Source organism: Kogia breviceps, chromosome 4 (genome assembly GCF_026419965.1).
Source record: "Kogia breviceps isolate mKogBre1 chromosome 4, mKogBre1 haplotype 1, whole genome shotgun sequence".
NCBI classification, from domain to species: domain Eukaryota; kingdom Metazoa; phylum Chordata; class Mammalia; order Artiodactyla; family Physeteridae; genus Kogia; species Kogia breviceps.
Window position 1 is genome coordinate 123,952,188 of NC_081313.1, and position 17,757 is coordinate 123,969,944.

The 17,757-nt window shown below is 45.0% G+C and overlaps 2 protein-coding genes across 5 annotated transcripts in view; one reads left to right on the forward strand and one right to left on the reverse strand.

Annotated features, from left to right (window-relative positions):
- The window catches only part of STK32A (serine/threonine kinase 32A), a 130,959-nt gene extending 124,329 nt beyond the window's left edge, over window positions 1–6,630 (forward strand). For 2 of the 3 annotated variants that reach the window (XM_059063017.2, XM_067031876.1), the window contains 2 exons: window positions 2,378–2,442; window positions 2,840–6,628. In XM_059063017.2, the coding sequence (XP_058919000.2) occupies window positions 2,378–2,442; window positions 2,840–2,933 (159 nt within the window). In that variant the 3' untranslated portion in view covers window positions 2,934–6,628. Of the gene's footprint in view, window positions 1–2,377; window positions 2,443–2,839 lie in introns of all 3 variants that reach the window. The other variant, XM_067031875.1, reaches the window with a different exon arrangement.
- A 2,514-nt stretch (window positions 6,631–9,144) lies between these two features.
- DPYSL3 (dihydropyrimidinase like 3) overlaps window positions 9,145–17,757 on the reverse strand; it is a 115,513-nt gene continuing 106,900 nt past the window's right edge. For both annotated transcript variants that reach the window (XM_059063012.2, XM_059063013.2), the window contains exons 12-14: window positions 17,413–17,592; window positions 13,843–14,005; window positions 9,145–12,392 (exon numbers count right to left, since the gene is read on the reverse strand). In XM_059063012.2, coding sequence (XP_058918995.1) covers window positions 12,304–12,392; window positions 13,843–14,005; window positions 17,413–17,592 — 432 coding nt within the window. In that variant the 3' untranslated portion in view covers window positions 9,145–12,303. The remainder of the gene's footprint in view (window positions 12,393–13,842; window positions 14,006–17,412; window positions 17,593–17,757) is intronic.

The window sequence follows — 17,757 nt, forward strand, 5'->3', positions numbered from 1 at the left end:
CCCCACTCCTTTCCCTCAGACTCTTATTCTGGCGACTCCTGTTGACTTGTCCATGTAGCTGCACTTCTGAAACTTTTCCAACTAAAGCAGAGGAAAGAGAACATGTGGCACATGAGCCCTTAGGGCCAGGGTGGGACTCACAGGGTCTGCAGTGCCGTATCACAAACTCATCTCTTGAGTGTGCATTTTACATCTTTGTTTAAACAAAACAGAGTTATATGACAGAGAAAAGAACTTGAATGAATTTCTGCATTTTAGTGATTATAATCTTGATTTTTAATGTTAAAATATTTTAAAATGTTAATATTTTAAATATCTCCATGTTAAATTTTATATAACATTTTGTATGCTTATGTATTTATGTTTATATTATACATATATTTTTGTCTATAATATATATACATACATAATATGTACATATAGAAACATGTATATGTATAAAATACAAACATACATAAAATATATAAACATGTTTATATAAACATATAAAGTATTATATAAATGTGTTAAGACATTAGATAATATTTTATATATTTTTATGTAATATTTCAATGTTAAAAATATTTGTTCTACAATCTTGGGGTAAAGCTGCTGCTCCAAGGAGCTCTATCAGATCATGTTTATCCCATTAGCTTCATGTCCCCTATTACTGATACTGGAAACCCCCAGGGTTACAGGTACCCCAACTTGAGGATAAGAGTCAGGTGTAGCAGAATCTCTTTTCTCTCCTTTGTTTTGCTTCCCCCCACCCCTTCTCTGAAAATTTCCTCTCCTTTTTATAGTTTACTCTCCCAGCACTTAAATATTTGTTCAGGAAAGGTTAAAAAAAACAAAAAACAACTCTCTGGTACTTGAAGACTTAGTATTTTCTAATTCCTAGATTTAAAAACAAAATGAATGAATGATATTTCTTCCTTCGAGAAGAATATTTGTCATCAGAAGTAATTTGGAAGTAGTTTGTTACAGACTTTTAAAACATTTGATCTGGGGCTGACACTATCCTGGGCCTGATGATGGTCATTTCTTTGAGGTTAAATTTTCTCATTATGTTGGAAAAGTCATCTAGAGATACTGACAGCCAGACAGTGAAGCAGCAAAGCAAATGCTTTGCAAATCTGTGAGAATGTCACAAATGAAGAAGGCTGCTCACCACAACTGAAGTATAATGAGCCCCAGTGCAGTTGAGGGGAACAGTCAATCAGAATTCAGTGTGAAGACATGTTTCTAGGCTACTCGTTAAATCCAAGTAGAACTGTTGTTGAACCCAAGTTTGTGTGCCTGACACACAGTGAGGTCAAACCGAAATGTCTGAGTTTAGAGCAGAGAAAGGTTTATTGCAGGGGCCAAGCAAGGTGAAAGGGGAGGAGGGGATGGGCTCAAAAGACCCAAACTCCCCGATGGCTTTCAGACAAGGGTTTTTAAAGACAGTGTTAGGAGAGAGGGTCATAGTATGCATGATCGGGTCCTAGGATGCATGTTTAGCTCATGGACCTTCTTCTGATTGGTTGGTGGTGAGGGAACAGGGTGTTTTGGAAATCTCAACCCTCTGGTTCCAACCAGCCTGGGGTCTATGTGCTCTGGTCAGCATTTAGTCACCATCCCCCCCACTTGGCTGGGGGGTCTGAGTTTCTACAGAACTCAAAGATATGCATCAGATTGTTATCCAGTTCCCTTCAGGAGGAAATGGGAGTCCCATGATTCTATTGTCCTAATCATTAACTGCTTGAGTGCTCTTTGGAACTTGGAAAAGGCCTAGGAGACTAAACCCTTTTTTCTCTACAAAGAAAAATGGGGGCACAGAGGGACTTTTATTGGGAAGGCCCTGCAGGGTCCTGCTCAGCTTCAGTCTCCCCTTCTCTTTGAATCCTGAGGGGGACAGGGGCAGGACAGAAAAGGGAATAAAGTTTTGGACAGAGAGATTAACCATAAACTTGGCAGGGGAACTCAGTTTTAGGGGGACTTGGTTTCAGAACCTCCAAACCTTTTACAGGAGGGCCAGGAGATGAGAAGCAAATAGCTGACCAGCTTAATAAACCCTTGTGCCCATCTGCCTTGAAGCCATGGTTTCTTGGGCTAAATGGCTGAAAGACATCAAGCTCATAAACCATAACCCAGGTCTTCCTTGCTGCCTCATTGTGGGGAGCAGAGAGTTGATGTATTTTTTTCCCGTTTCTTTCCTATATGCTCCTCTATTAAGCTGGTTGTGGTCTCACTCCTCCTACAAACTCTCAAATAGCATCTATTTCGAGGACACATTGGTCCCCATCGATTTGGGCCACTCAGTTAACAGACACTCAGTAGGTTATTGGCTACTTGAGGATCTTCATTGGTCTGCTAACTATACCTCTATTTTTTTTTTTCAACGTTCACCCAAAAGATGGGCCTTCTTCAAGAGCACCTTGAAACTGTCCAGAAGGAGTTCATAATTTTCAACAGAGAGAAGTAAGTAACCCCTGGAAGAACAGCAGCTCAGCAAATGGTGGAGTGTTTCAGCCAGATTCAACTTGCAAAGACTTAATATAGTTTTAAACATTTTTTTTCTTTCTGATTACAAAAATGATGCATAACCATGATAGAAAATCTGGAAAATTCAGAAACTTTTTTTTCTTGTAAGAGATTTCAAAAATTGTAATAGGTAAATTAGCTTAGTATCAGGTTTCTGTTGATGGGAAGGGCAGTAGAATTGGGCCTTCAACACTTAAAATCAATGATGTTTTTAAGAGTTAGCCTGGCTCATGCCTCTTTATAAACTGTTGGGCTTAATGCTATCACTTCAAAAGCTTAAATCTTTTCTTTTTCACTTCAATGAACAAACCCACCTTATTTTTTTCCTTTTAAGAGTCAAAAAGGACTTTAATAAAAGACAAGCCAGTCAAGCCTTGGAACAAACCAAAGACCCACAAGAAAAGGATGGCCAGAAAAACCACCTGTGAAGTCCTCAACATCTTCTTCTTGGGACATTTCCACGTCAGGAAGAGCTGACAGAGACGCTCACCTCTCCACACCTCACACACCTTAGACAATGTGACTGAATACCTTTGGAGGGAGGCAGCATGGTCCAGGGAAGAGTCCCCAGGCTCCTGGGAATTAGAGTCACCACCACGTGACCTTGAGCAAGTTACTTACCCCCTTTCTCTGCTTCAGTTTTTTCATCTAAAATGAGAACGTAATACTAGATGAGCCCTCTGCTGCCTTTTCACTGCCACCATTCTCCATTCCGTTATTCTAAACAGCCTCTATTTTTATTTTAAAAGGAATATTTGGACGCAGATTTATTTTTCCACTCCTAATTACACTGTGACAAATGGACATAGGTGGGTGATGGAGTGACTCTCTTCAGAGTTAGAAAACTTCATAGATTGGTCACAATCCCCAAATCCGACTGAAGAGGAGTAAGGAATTCATTCAGGAAGAAATGAGTGGGACCAGATTATAAGTAACACAGATTGATGAGGGCCTTCCAGTGGTGTGCTGAAGTCAGAACACCGTACCAGCTTGTATCAATTCTAAGAGCCACTATGCGCATCTGTCCCAGCACCCCGTACGGTGACGTGAAGTTGAGAGTTGAAATTGGTGATGGTGGAAGTATTTACATCATGGAAATTGGCAGATGCTACAAATCAGGGCTTTCCACCCTTTCCGGCCGCCACCGCCCACCCGACCCCGGGAAGCCAGTTGTGAAATATTAGCACACCACTGGCCTTTTTCTAGAAGCATGTTCCTTGAGAGCTAATTGTCCTCTTAAGACTACCAGAGACCTGTGTCCGGAGAGCACCAGAAAAGAACATTGTCACATTGAAAGCACCTCCACCTTGTAGTACCTGAAGTTGTATCTTATATGGGAGTTACAGTCTGTTAGAAAGTGAGGTGAATTTGGAAGATACTAAAATTTACCCTTGAAAAATTCCTTTAAATATACACAACACATGGTGAGTATCTTTTCTTAGAGAAGCCCAATATCATGAGATCCTTCACTAATGAAACGAGTAATCATTTTTGGTTCTTTTTTTTTTTTGGTCTCACTTTTGGCTAATAAAAGATGCACTAAAGTGTTGAACAGATTATACATGCCTTTATAGACTAGAATCACACACTTAAAACCGTGGGATGCCCACACATCTGAGAAGTCTAAGATTGACTAAGGGAACAGCAATAGTTACTTCTGCTTACTGCAAGAATGGCGGGTAGAATCCCCTATTTAAAATAGTATTGATATTTCACCTTTTCTTTATATTGTATTTATTTATTTGCCAAACACAAAGTTTAATTCACCTAAGTTGGGATGTAACTCTACTCTCCTGATACACAGAAGATCTTTGCAGAAGAACTATTTTTGGCAACTCACAGATGCTGCTGGGTAGTCAAGAATAAACAGGGTTGGTGGGGGATTGCTTTAACTGTTGGCCATTCAGATCACCTAAACCATGTCCTTACTTAGGGAGACTATGGGCCTCAGCAGGGTGGCAGTAAGCTGGCAACAGGGGAGACCAGACAGGTGGAAATGGGCCAAAGTAACAGACTGCCGCAAGCTACATAGGACTTTTCCAGAAGGGAGGTCACACTGGGGCAACTAGACATGGGCAGAAAGCCAGTGCTGAACTTTAATTCAGCATTGATGGTTTTCTTCCCACTGAGCTAATAGGCCCAAAATTCCTGGCCTTGAAAAGCTGTGAAATAGTGTCTCTCTACTTTAAGAGTAACCATATTTTTGTTAAGAATTAAAAGCCAGCTCTTGTGTTCTGTTTGATTCCTTTTCTCTACATTTCCCCCACATTATTTGTTTGTGCTATTTTGTTTTTCTCCAAACACTGTAAACTCTGGCTCAATTTCCCAAGGAGGGGGAATGGGTTGACAAGAGCTATAAGGAGGTGACCAGATTCTGCTCCTGGTTGGTAATCAGGAGTGTCAGGGGCCACTTGCATGTTTACCAATTTTTTTCATTTGTTTCAATTCAAGCCTTGATATGCTGTCAACTCACCTCTCCAGTTACCTGATTCTTTCTCTCGCTCTGACCTTATATATATATATCATCCCAAAGGAGAGACTTTGGGAAACACTTACCCAAGTGCAATGGGATTGGTAGAGTCTCCATTGGGATGGGAGTTAAATCATTTGTGCCATTTCATGTCTATACAGTTTATAATGGGATAGTAACCCAATACAACCTCTGTAGGTTGAATCCCTAGTTTTTACTTCCAATGACCTGATTCCATGCCTACAGCACCCTTACGGGCTGTCAAGAACCATGGATGCACTGACTAGAGAGGTAAGATGGATTTCCAGTCCTAATCAGGTTACAGACCCACACACTTGAAATGTAATATTTCAAGTTAGAAAAGAAAAAGCATTGCATCCATCAGTACAGAACGGCTGATTTTAAGCACCTCCCACCACTGGGCATTTTGAGTGTTAGGACAAAAATGTTTTCCAAAAGATAAAAGAATTCTTAAATCCTTACCATGATTGCTAGTTGTTGAAATCTGATCCTTGGGTTTTATTCCATAACTTGGGCTAAAATTTACTACCCTACAGGGTAGAACATATCTCATCTAGGTTGGTGACAACGAAGGCTCAGGGCTAAGCATTTTAGAAAACAGGGTGACTCTTAATTCCTTTTGTCCGGCATTTCTGGCATCTTTTTCTCCTCACGGCTTCCTCCCTTACCTGTGTGGAACATCTGAAAAGTGAGCAGGTTTGGAAGACCAGGAGCATCCGGGTTCTAACCCTCTGGCACTGTAGCAGAGTCACCCACCCCAGTGCATACACAGGGACCGCTAGTGGATGGGTGGGGCAGCCCTGTGACCCTGGCCATGACCCGGACTCCATGGAAGGAAAGGCTTTGCTAATGGCTCACACCCCAAAAGGCAGCACTGGTTTGGGCTGAGGTCATTGCTAGAGCAGGAATGAATGTCAAGCCACACAGAGCATTGCTCCATTAATTAGGCTCACTTAATTAATTAGTGGTTAGGCTGCTTCTGATAGTAAAAGGTTTTTTTGTTTTGTTTTTTGGGTTTTTTTTTTGGAAACTAGCTAAATTAATTATATTGCATATACCCAATAAAATACCATGAAGAAAGCATACACATATATAGTCTTTGGTTGAACCATATACCATTCATTCTAAGTGCTCTAGATTACATATACTATCTCACATAATTTCCCAACAATACTACTACTGATAGTAAAGCTTTAACCAGAAAAAAGTAGACTTCATATCATAATAGCTTTTCCAGACTGGATGGATGAACAAATAACTAGGGAGAAAGAGTGGGTAATATAGCTAGCAGGAGCCAGTGTTGCTGCTTTTGGCTGACACAGTAATGCTAAGGCTTTAATTTTTCAAGGGCTGAATGAAAAGGCATGTAAAGCAGTGAACTGTTTCAGTATCCAGTTGTCCCTGCATTCTGTCGACACAAATTCCTGTTTCCTAGAAACTGTGCCTGTGATTACCGTTTCTTACAATCTCAGTGTGTCTGATATTTAACATTGACGTTAAAAATCCAAACACAGTTCACAAACTGTGCTGTTGTGGACAGGTAGCACTTGGATGGGAAATTTGTGCTTCTGTTGAGCTGTAGCATATGTACTGTCAGTGTGCCTGTGTGTATTAAAATGTCTTCTGTACACCATAAGCCACTTTCTTCTTTGTCAGCTGTGTGTGTGTGAGTGTGTGTGTGTGTGTGTGTGTGTAATCGTTTCCCCTAGGGGTAGGGTCAAAGTCACCTGGTCTTATTTCCATTTCCTGCTGTGAGGAATGTCCTTTACTAGAGACAAGATAGTGTTAGAGATGATGTTCTAGAACTATGGAATGCAGCACAATCAAGCTGCTCCACATATGTAGAAACTGAAAACCTGACTCCTCCAGTATTCACACCTAAGGAAGCACAGCCCAGAATTCTGGATTTTGCCTTTCGCTATGACCTTAAGGCCATGGAGAGTCCCTGCACCTCTTTTTTTTTCAGCACTCTGCCTTCTTACCCCTCCACATCTTTGTCCTGTTCCACATACCCAAGCAAGCAGGTGGATGGTCCAAGGCCCATATCCCGGGACAGGAAGGTTAACAGACAGCTCTGAACTCTTGCAGCCAGAAGCAACTTCTGCCTCAGGGGAGAATCAAGGGGCCTTCCAATCACCTCTCAGACCCACAACAGCTTAGCAGCCACAGGCTAACTGGTTCCCAGGATAGGTTCTCATAAGTCTTGTGGGCTCTTCAGTCCTGCATGCAGAGTACTCTGTCGTCCAGGTCATGTGAAGTGTGCTATCTTGTTCTCAGCATCCACGGATCACAGGGCAGGATCTAGACCTTCCATTCAGAGGAATGCCAGCCTTAAGAATGCAACCTCATTCCTGCAGGCTGCTTTGGCCCTTTCATCCCATTTCCCGCTCATGGTTGGTTTTCTCTTGATGGTAACGAAGTTGATTCCAGAAAGTTCTTCAAAACCAGAGGGACCTTGTTATTCCTATTCAGTGTTCTCATTCCCCACCTGGTGGAGGTGACTCAGCCCTGAATACCTCCAGTCCCGAAGAGGTGTGAAAGTCAATGTGTGAATTGCACTAACTTAAAAGAACAAAAACAAAGAAACCTGCTTCATCCCTTTTAGAGCCCTGCAGGCTGAGATCATTTTAAGCACTGACCCTGAGCTTTACACCCAAACTTATCCTAAGCAGAGCTCAGCTGCTGCCCTAGTCATGAGCAGGGAGAGGTGTTTCACCAGTCCTGAGTTCAAGCCACAAAATGCGACTACGGGCAAAAGCTTCTTAATCACCAAACCTTGAACGTCAAACTGAAATAATTCCTTAGACGCTCAGAGTAGCTTCTGACGTGGTTTCTGAGCTCCTGCAGGGACGGCATTGTTCTGCCAAACCAAGGGGGGTTCATCACACATAAAAGCAATTCACCAGGAATTACCATCCCCTGATCCTCTCCAGCACCTGCCCCAGCCTACACACAGATACTGTGCTGAGAAAACAGTCGTGCCCTGCAGGCTTGAGAACTCTGCCGTGGCCACCTGCTGTGTTTATCTGCCTAGCATCCATGCCCTCCTCTTCTGGGATCACAAATTGATTTTCTTCGAGTTATGCAGAGTCCACGTGGTTTAGGTGGTTCAGGGGCCGGGTGTGTTACCAGGTGTGGCCAATCAGTCCCAGTCTCCAGGCCACAGTGCCGAGGTCAACGGTGAACACGTGACCAAGCTGGACCAATCAGAATCAGCCTCCTTGGCTGGCACTACGGAGAGAACCTCTCTCCCCCTGAAATCTCTTAAGCAGGTAAAAAATGCAAACTTGGAGGCGCTGGAGGTCAGTTCTGCTCCCACACGGAAAGAGCTTTCCTAAGAATGAAGCACTTACTAAAGGCAAGCAGGGCTAAGAGATGGAGAGAAACAATATTCTCCATCCAGCTATGCTTCAATCTACCCAAATCTATCCCTGAAGTTTTCAGTTACACCAGACTTTAAAAAACCCTTTCCAAAAACTGTTCTTTGCCTATACACGTCTAACATTTGCAATGAAAAATGCCCTGCATAAATTCTAATCGGATTCAGGAGTGTTTCCCCAAAAGGGTTTAGTATAACAGGTTTAGCAGAGCATAAAAGATGATATAGAAGGTGGATAAATTTTGAAAGACATAAAATTTCTCAGAGCCTTTAACTTGATTATATGTACTTTCAATCTCTCAGATTATTATAGTAAACAATCCTTTCCCCACACTCATTAGACACCTTGGGAACAGTCTGCTAAAGAATATATTTTGAAACATGCTTTGTTTGAATTTTCTCAAAGTCCAAGCTTTTAGAAAGAAGCAGAAAATGCTTTAAGGGGATGACCTAAACAAACAAACAAAAAACCCAAAACAAAACTTTTCAGGATCTGTTCTGTAGTCAGCTAGATTTATCCCAAATGGCCTTGTACATTAATGCTACATTTGATGAACATTTTAAAAAGTTAGTTATTCTCCAAAGTTTTAATAATGGCCATCTAACTCTGTGGCCAAAACAAAACCTCAAGCTCAACTGAAACTCCCAAATTTTCTCAGGGTTTACATCAGATGTGCCCTCTTACTAACCCTGTCAGTTCTATGGTGCAGTTGTCACACTTTAGGTCGACCGGCATGACACACACAGAAGAAGGCTACACAACGACAGCTGCGATTTTATAGTTATTTTAATAACCAGGTTTACATTAACAGTCACTTGAACTTTTTTTTCTTAATCTCAGCTAAACTCAAAACACAGTTTTCTTCACGGTTCAAAGCAAACAGCTCTTCGCGTTCCAGAGCTGCCTCACAGCTACCACAGATCACAGGGAGATTTACTGTCTGTCCATAGTCACCAGACACAACTGAACACCCACACACCATTTCCAAAGAGGGAACTCAAAAGGGATGCTGGCTGCTCAGGACAGCCCATGTGTACACTGGGACTCGAGCTGGAGTTTTCCAGGGGAGAAGGCCTGAGAAGCTGTGGCAGGAAGCTTCTGGGAAGATTTCTCAGGGGGAGCCCAAGTGCAGGCTTGGGATTGAGGCCTGTGGAACACAGCATGACTCTCTGCATGGAGTCATGAAGAAAAAGGCCACAGGATGACGGGACTTTGAAGAAACCCATTCTCGGGATAACTACACTGCCATCTTTAAAAAACCTAGAGGAAATCTCTCTAGTGGGGCAGCGGATTTAACAGTTCTAGTAATACCTTCTCAACTACCCAAGATGGTGGCCGTCCCAGAGAGAAGCCCAGGTGACTGCCATCCCCCCCACCTTAGAGGGGGGCCAGGCCAAGAGATGAGACAGCAAAAGCAAGCTTGGGGGAGACAGAAGACCCGGCATGGCCTCCCACACACGGATGAGATGCCAGGGAATTCTGAGAGGGCTGTGACTCACCACCATGTTCTCTTCCTAAACCCTTAGGACAGGGCTCTTTAACGGGTCTCATAGAACAGGGCACATTTGAATATAAATTTTAACTTAAGTAACAACGCATCAGAAATCAAAGTCAAGAATATGGTGGGAGTTTTCTTGGAATTCTCAGAACTTTCTATGCTTGGAAAGTTACTAATAGTACGTGAAGACAGGGAGACTTCCTCAGATACTGCTGCCCATCGTGAAGGCATACGGGTTGTTCCTACAGCATAGGAAACGTGTGTAGAATATAAAGTTCTGCTTGAGTGTTTCATTCAGAAGTCCCAAGTGCAACCAACTTGGCCATGAAAGATTTATCTTTCAAAGCACAGAGAAGTCATGGGGAGGATGAGTTGGACTCAGCAAAGCAGTAAGAGCTGCAGAGGGCACACAAGTGGATGCTCGGACTAGTCAGTCATATACGTGTCTTTTCCTCCATCTGGTGGTTATAGCTGGTACTGCAACGTATCCTAAAGCCCAGCCCAGCCAATGAGGCATATCATATATACAGATGCTTCAGATCTGACTAGCTCCTCTGCTTGCAAAACTGTCATTCTGAGTTCTGTTGTACCACAGGCCCCCAAATCTTTGAGTTATAAATCAAGAGCTACATCCTCCCCTTCGCTCACGTTTCCCTTAAAATAAACGCACCATGAAAAAGCCTTAAAAACAGCAAGACTCCTTTTATGAAGGGAAATCATCTTTTTCATGATTAGAACAGAAAGTAGCTTGCTAGGGAAATCCTCTTCCTTCGCTATTTCCAAATTCCTTTTTAGCCACGTGTCCCCTGTTCTCTGGTCTTATTAAAACCTGAAGAGATAATGGCTTCTCCTAAGCACCTGAAAGGTGCTCCAGGCCTGCTCTTTTCTTGAGAGTACTTGGTACACAGAGTTGCAGGATCAACCAGCTGGATCCCCTGAGCACCGAAGTCTGATCCCAGGTTGAATCTATTTTTCCTGCATATGGGCCTCTTGGTTCTACAGATTCTCATGGGGCTCTCAGAACTTGCTCCAGCAACTGAATTTTCAGAAGTGGCACGATAGGGAATTGGACATTCATTCTGACAGACAAGGTGGCTGCTAATGCTTTATGCTAATTTCCTTTACATGTCATGTCACTTCCACTCACTGGGAGATTCTGGTACTAAAACAGAAAGTTCTCCTAAAGGATATGCTAACGGAAGGGGAAAGAGAAGGTTCAGAATTGAGGAAGAGAACCACGGCCACAGAGCGTGCTCCTTCCTCTCCAGACTGGCTTTCCCACAGTCCTGCTGGCCTCCCATAGGAGCAGAGACTCCCTATTAATAATAAAAGCTAGGGAACATCTAAGCAAACAAATTTTTAACAATAATGACAAATCATATTCAATCATGGATGTGCCTGGATCTTAGGAGATCAAGAGAATCACTCACCCCTGGCAAGAGAAGCCCATCTCAGCTCCAGTCCTAACTTGAGAAGCCCCCTGCTTGCCTCGGTTTGCAAAGAGCCGTGAGAGGTGAGCTCCAACACGTGTTTAGAGGGAGGCGCTATTTAAGCGTGGCTGCCCTCCCCCCAGGGCCTGTGCTGTGCTCCCAGCTGCTGCCTTTTAAGAGCACCAAAGAGTCAGGGAGGGCAAGAGGAAGAGAAAGGTCCTTTCCTCTCTCCCCTCTTCCTTCCCAACCCAGGAAAGAGAAGAATTTGAAAGCAACAGTGAGGAAAAAGGCCCGACCAAACACCAGCACGACCAAAGCAGGTGGAAGCAACGGTTGGGTTTTGGTGGTTTGGTGTTTTAATAAAATGTTCCAAAGGATAAAATCTACTAGGAGGGGATGTGACAAAGTCCAGAACCCGAAGACTGCCTGCCTTCTCCACAGACCCCAGGGGACCGTGATGGCGTGACAGTTGCCCCGAGTGGCCATCTTCCGTGGAAATCAACGCACTTCATCGACACAATACACAAGACCCCTTATGCTCACCCACCCGCCTCCCCCATACACACCCTACCCCAGTCCCTCTGAGCCCTCTGCCTTGCTCTGGGCTCCCACCACCCACTCACCCCAAATAACTGGCGTCCCTTTTGTTCATTTTCCTGACGTCCCAGCTTTGTCTGTCCCCTTGTCATAAGATGCAGCACTACACACGCTCTCAACACTATATAGCGGATGCTTTTACCTTAGTGGCCTGATTGCATGCATGTAAATGGGGGGTAGAGGCGTCCAACAAATCAAGGCTATGCATAAACAGAAAACAAAGCAATATTCGTAAAGCTAGGCAAGCGAGCGTTAACATTGGAGAAACATAAGGCTTGAGGCTTATTGATTCTTTAGATCGAAACTGTTTGGATTCACTTTCCTTCTTAAATATTGGTGTACCATTTTGGCTTCAAAAGAATCGCTTCTTGCTTCTGCCCCTCTCTTTGGGGGAGGGGTCGCTTAACTCAGGGATGTGATGTTAGAACGGCCTCCAGGGGGCGCCACGATGCGCTTGCTGGCCGAGCGGACCCCCTCATCCACTTGGGTGCCTGCAGGTGGCAATAAATTCCCAGGGATTAAAAAGGGAGAGAGACAGGGGGGTGTGGACAAGAGAGAAAATGGATTAATTTGAAGAGTGTAAGACATTAAATGCCTTCCTCATCTCCCAAGAAACTTCCATTCTAGTCTGTCACAGCTATTCCAGGCTTTTCATACCCACCATCCTGAAAACAAGCCTTTGCCAGGAAAAGCCAGGGTCTTAACTGGATTTCGTCGGACCCTCGGCTTCATAACAATGATAATAAAAATAACAACGGGAATGATATGAAAAATAGATGCTCACGTTCATTTTGACAAGCAACGTTTGAAATACTCGTCAGATCATTTCATTCAGTCCTCACCACTACCCTTGAGGCAGGTACTGTTATTACCTCATTTTACAGAGGAGGTGACTGAGGCTGTGAGAGGTTAGGCAACCTGCCCAGTGTCTCACAGCTTGCAGTGGTGATAGTCTGGCCTGGGGCCGCAGCTAAAAGGAAACACTGATATGATATGCACTCATGTCCTTTCAGAAAGGAGCCGAAAAAAGGGAAACACTGATATGATATGCACTCATGTCCTTTCAGAAAGGAGCCAAAAAAAGTTTACCGGTGACGGTGGCCAGGGAGCAACGAAAAATGGCAAAAATACTGAAAAATTTCTGGCAACTAGCGTATGTGATCTCTGACAACATCACCTTAACTTTTCGCACTTTTCCTTTGTCTTCCTCCCCATGGCCCCTTATGTGTTTTCCTCCCTATCTTCTTTTTTCTCCCACTTCTTCCTCCTCTTCCTTCCCCACACAGTTACTGTCCCTTTCCTTTTTTGTCATCTCATTTCCCTCACTTTACAATTTCCAACATAGTGATGCTTATCTACACTTATTTTTTCCCATTTTAAGACTACTGGTTATTGAGCAATTGAATATTTTCTATGAATATCATAGTTCTTAAAGATTCATGATACAGCTAAGCCATGGCAAATGTTCAGTAATTGCTAGCATCATTATCATGACAAAGAAGGGGAGAATAGAATTAAAATCCTAGATTAGAAGAAGCTACTGCAATTTGAGCATAAAAATAATCTGAGCTATCTGGTAACCTGGGCAAACAAAGGAAACAAAGCATACTGCAGGGCTCTCTGTCTAACACAGAAAATCACTCTCAATTCATAAGGAAACCATCCCGGCCCCGCCCCGGCCCCGCCCCGCCAGGTGTGATCTCTAAGCAGAATTGGCCATCACTTAAACCTGATCTTTAACCTGGCTGAGCCCTGGCTTCCTTTCGCACCAGGACTTCTTTGGTTCAGCAAACCTCCCAGCTTGCGGCCCAGTGACCGTCTCCCTAGAAGACAATCTGGGTTAGCTCCCGGCATCACAGCTAACCTCGCAGCGCTGAGCTTCCCCTACCCCTTCCGTCCTCCCCGTTTACACTACCTGCGCCATCATCTTCTCCGACTCACCTGAGAGGCTAAATCCGGACTGATGGAGGTTCCTCACAGGAGGGTTGGGCCGTGTGGGAGAGCCCCGGGTGGAGCCGGCGGGGGTGCCCCCCTTGGGCGTGGTGGTCAGGTCGAACACCGGCCCGTCATACATGCCCCTGGGCACTGCGTGCAGGTCCGCCATCTGCAGCAGAGAAAGCGGGCACCAAAGTTTATTCCCTCAACAGTTAAGGGTGTGTTCTAGGCAGCACAGAGGTGGCAGTGAATTAAGTGCATGTAGTGAGAGCCAGAAAGTAATAATCGTGTTATTTTTACTAGGGATGCAATGTACAACATGATAAAGATATTTAACACTGCTGTATGCTATAAATCAAATCCTAAGAGTTTTCATCACAAGGAAAAAAAATCTTCTTTCTATTTCTTTAATTTTGTGTCTATATGAGATGATGGTGTCCGCTAAACTTATTGTGGTCACCATTCCATGGTGTGTGCAAGTCAAACCATTATGCTGTACACCTCAAACTTATGTTTGTGCTGCCCAAGTCAATTATATCTCGATAAAACTGGGAAAAAAATTAAAAGGTTATTTTAAGGAAAGGAGAAGCAGTATAAAATAAATAATGTGGGGTGTTGTGATAGAGTGACCATGGAGGTGGCGGGTGAAGGCCTCTCTAAATAGATGCGCTTCTATCTTAAGGACCAAAGGAGCTTGTTGGTGGGGCCCGGGTGGAGGGAGGGAGGAGGCTGGGGGAGGTGTGGGTGGCAGCGTTCTCAGCAGAGGAAACTGACAGTGGGAACGTCATCAAACAGAAGAACCACCCATGCGGCCGGAGCGCCGGTGGGAAGGGTAGCAGTTTGAGATAAGGTCATAAGTGCTGGAAAGCACTGCATGGGAGCTCCGTCCTCACGCTCCTCAGCACAGATCAAAAGCGGCAGCCTTGAAATGACTGTCCTCATTCAGTGGGTCTGACCCCCTGGCCTCTGGCTGTGGTCCCACAGCACTTGCCCTGGGACCGTGGAACCCGCCAGCAACATCGGCAGAGGCCAGGCGTGGTGGATCCAGAGCTCACGGTCACATGAAACAGGGCGCCTCCCCCAAAGGTGCTCACAGTCTATGATGCAAACACTGCAAGACCACCCAAGGCAGCAGAATGGCCGGCGCACAGCCTCCGCCTGTTTCTTATCGTTGCGCAGAGGTGAGGCAATGAGGACATGTCAAGTGCTGACACATCACAGGACAGCTCGTTGTAAGACTCCAAGGATGCCGGCCACAGAGGCTTCCCTCTCTTCTGTCAGTGACTCAGGTGCAGGCCCAGAGGCAAAGCTCACCAAATTTGCAGATGTTAATGATTCAGGTGAGATGATGACTATATCTGTACTCCCCCCAAACCTTGACCAATAACTGTACTTCATTAACATCTCTTGGGGTCCCCAGAGACTAAGTCACATTCATGGAAATACAAAGCTGATACCTAGGATGTTTTGAGTTTCATTCTCTTCTCTATCAGGCCAAAACTGGAGTGTGGAATTTTACTCCATACTAGCTACCTTTAAAATATCACTCATAAAGAGAGAAGAATTAAAGGGATTTAGAGCACTGTCATGAATGAACAGCAGAAAGCTGCAGGGATATTTAGACTGAAGGACAGATGACTTTGGGAACACACAGGTGCTCAGATGGGTTTAACTCATTCTGTGCAGGTGCCTGGAGAAGAACTGAGCTTGGTCGGCTGCACAGAGGTAGACTGGAGCCCAGAAGAACGAAGTTCGTTCTCCTATGGAGGCCATGGATATGGCTGCTGCCACCCATTGGGCTCTGGAGGATATGGATTCTCTCTGGCTTCTACTCAACAACTGCCTCGGTAACCCTACATCTGAAACTACAAGGAACTTCCCACATAGGAGCTCAGTAATTGGACAACCAAGATCATGCTGGGGCTATTTGCACAAAGAAGCCTTCTCAGAATTCTGAATAATTTATTTCAATTTATGTTTATGTCTCCATCATAATTCTAGAATCCTCTATTTTTGATTTTATAACTGACTGGATTATCTGTTCCTCTTCCAATAAGACATTAAATTTGAAAACAAACACAGACAAAAAAAAGAAGTTGGTTGTCACAGGCAGGGGTGGGCAGCTGCCTCATGAGATGGGAAGGCCCCCCCTCTGTTGCAAACATCCACCCAGAGGCTCGACGACCACTTACTGGGGTCTGGGAGTCGGGTGGGGCACTTACATATTGAGTTTCTGTGATTCTCTCTCTAAGAGGTACTGCAGTGGGCACCCATTTCCTGTCCCCAAGGCCCTGCCCCAATGTCACCACGACTGAAGACTCATTCTCCCTGCTGGCGAGGGTGTTGACAATAGGAAGGGCTCACTGGAGGCCCACCCAAGAACTGCCCTCAGATGAAGAGAACCTCTAGGCCCAAAGCCCCACCCTCTGCTCCGGGGCAGCCCACATCTCATACTGGTTTGTAGGTTGGGAGGGGCGGGGGTGCGGAGGGAGTGAATATAAGGCCCAGACCCCTTTCAAGGACCAGCCCAGCTTTGGTTACAGCTGCATCCCAGCCTGACCTCTCCCTCTGACTTGTTCTGCTTCCTTCATTTTGCCACAAGGGGTGATCCTGAAAGCAACACCCAGGAAACCTCCTGCGTGAAAATCTCCCCTTCGGAGCCTGTTTCCCAGGCAACGTACTCTGCAGGAAAGTTGGAAACCCCTGGGGTGGGTCCAGGCACAGAGGTGGCATGGTTCTGTTTCCTCTGGCCTGGCCCCCAGTGACTTACAAAGGGAACTCCCCCCTTCCTCCTCCTCTCCCCACCATCTCCCCCATCCCATGTGCACAGATAACTTTATCCTGTCTAACAGACAAGGTCAGTACCATGGCTCCAATCCCACAATCCCAGGGCTGGTCAAACCCTGTTTTGAGGAGCCCTAAGGTTTCCCTACAGGAAGGCGACCTGGAGATGAGTGTGGGGATACGAGAGGGCGCTGAAAAGACAGAGTTCTGGGCCTCACCCCTCCATCAGCTAGAGCTACTCTGTCTGTAACGTGTAGGGAGGTAGGCAGACATGTACGTAAACACGTACCCATATGGCTGTGTATGCATCTACCTATTTATCTGTGAAATCAGGGACATAAATAAGATTGTATATGAGCCACAGAACTTGCTTAAAGAGTTATAAACATTTGTCCCAATGGTGCAGCATCAGACAGATGTGGGATGGAACCAGGAGGTGTGCAGGTGGACTGCTGCTACTCTTTGTAAGCCTTGAAGAGTAAATTATTAACATAAAATAAAGACTTTATTTTGAATTATTAAAATGTTTAATTACTTTAAGGAAGAGCCCTCTAAAAATGGGGGGAAATCGTTTGCAAAAAAGCTTTCTTTAGCCAAGAAAGTTTTTGAAACCCCCTTTTATAATAGTCCATTAAATCTGTGCAGTGGTCCTTCGGGAAGAGATGGTTGCTGTGAATTTCTTTGGGAGGATCTAGAGCACACAGACCCCTCCCCATCTCATGGTTCCTGTCCCTGTGCTGAATGGGACACAGAGCCCATCCCCTCCACCTCTGGGCTTTGCCTGCTTCTCACCTTCCTCCGGGCTTTAATGCGCTTGTAGACATAGTCTGAGAAGGGGCTGCAGGGAATGAAGCGGCCAGCCCCCTGGGTCACGTGCAGGTTGCCATCTTCCAGCATGATCTTGCCCTGGCAGATGACCACCAGAGGAGCCCCGCGCAGCTCCATCCCTTCAAAGATGTTGTACTCTGCAGCCTAGAGACAGGGGCGAGGGACAAAGCCTTGGTTATGGGTGCAGTAAGGGCAGAAAGCGGAACGCAGTTCTCCTGTGCTTGGGATCCTGCCTTCAGCTTTTAGTGGGTGGAGGCCTCGGGAGACAGAAGCTTGCTAAGAGTGGGCTTCCTAGCGAAGAGAAGCATC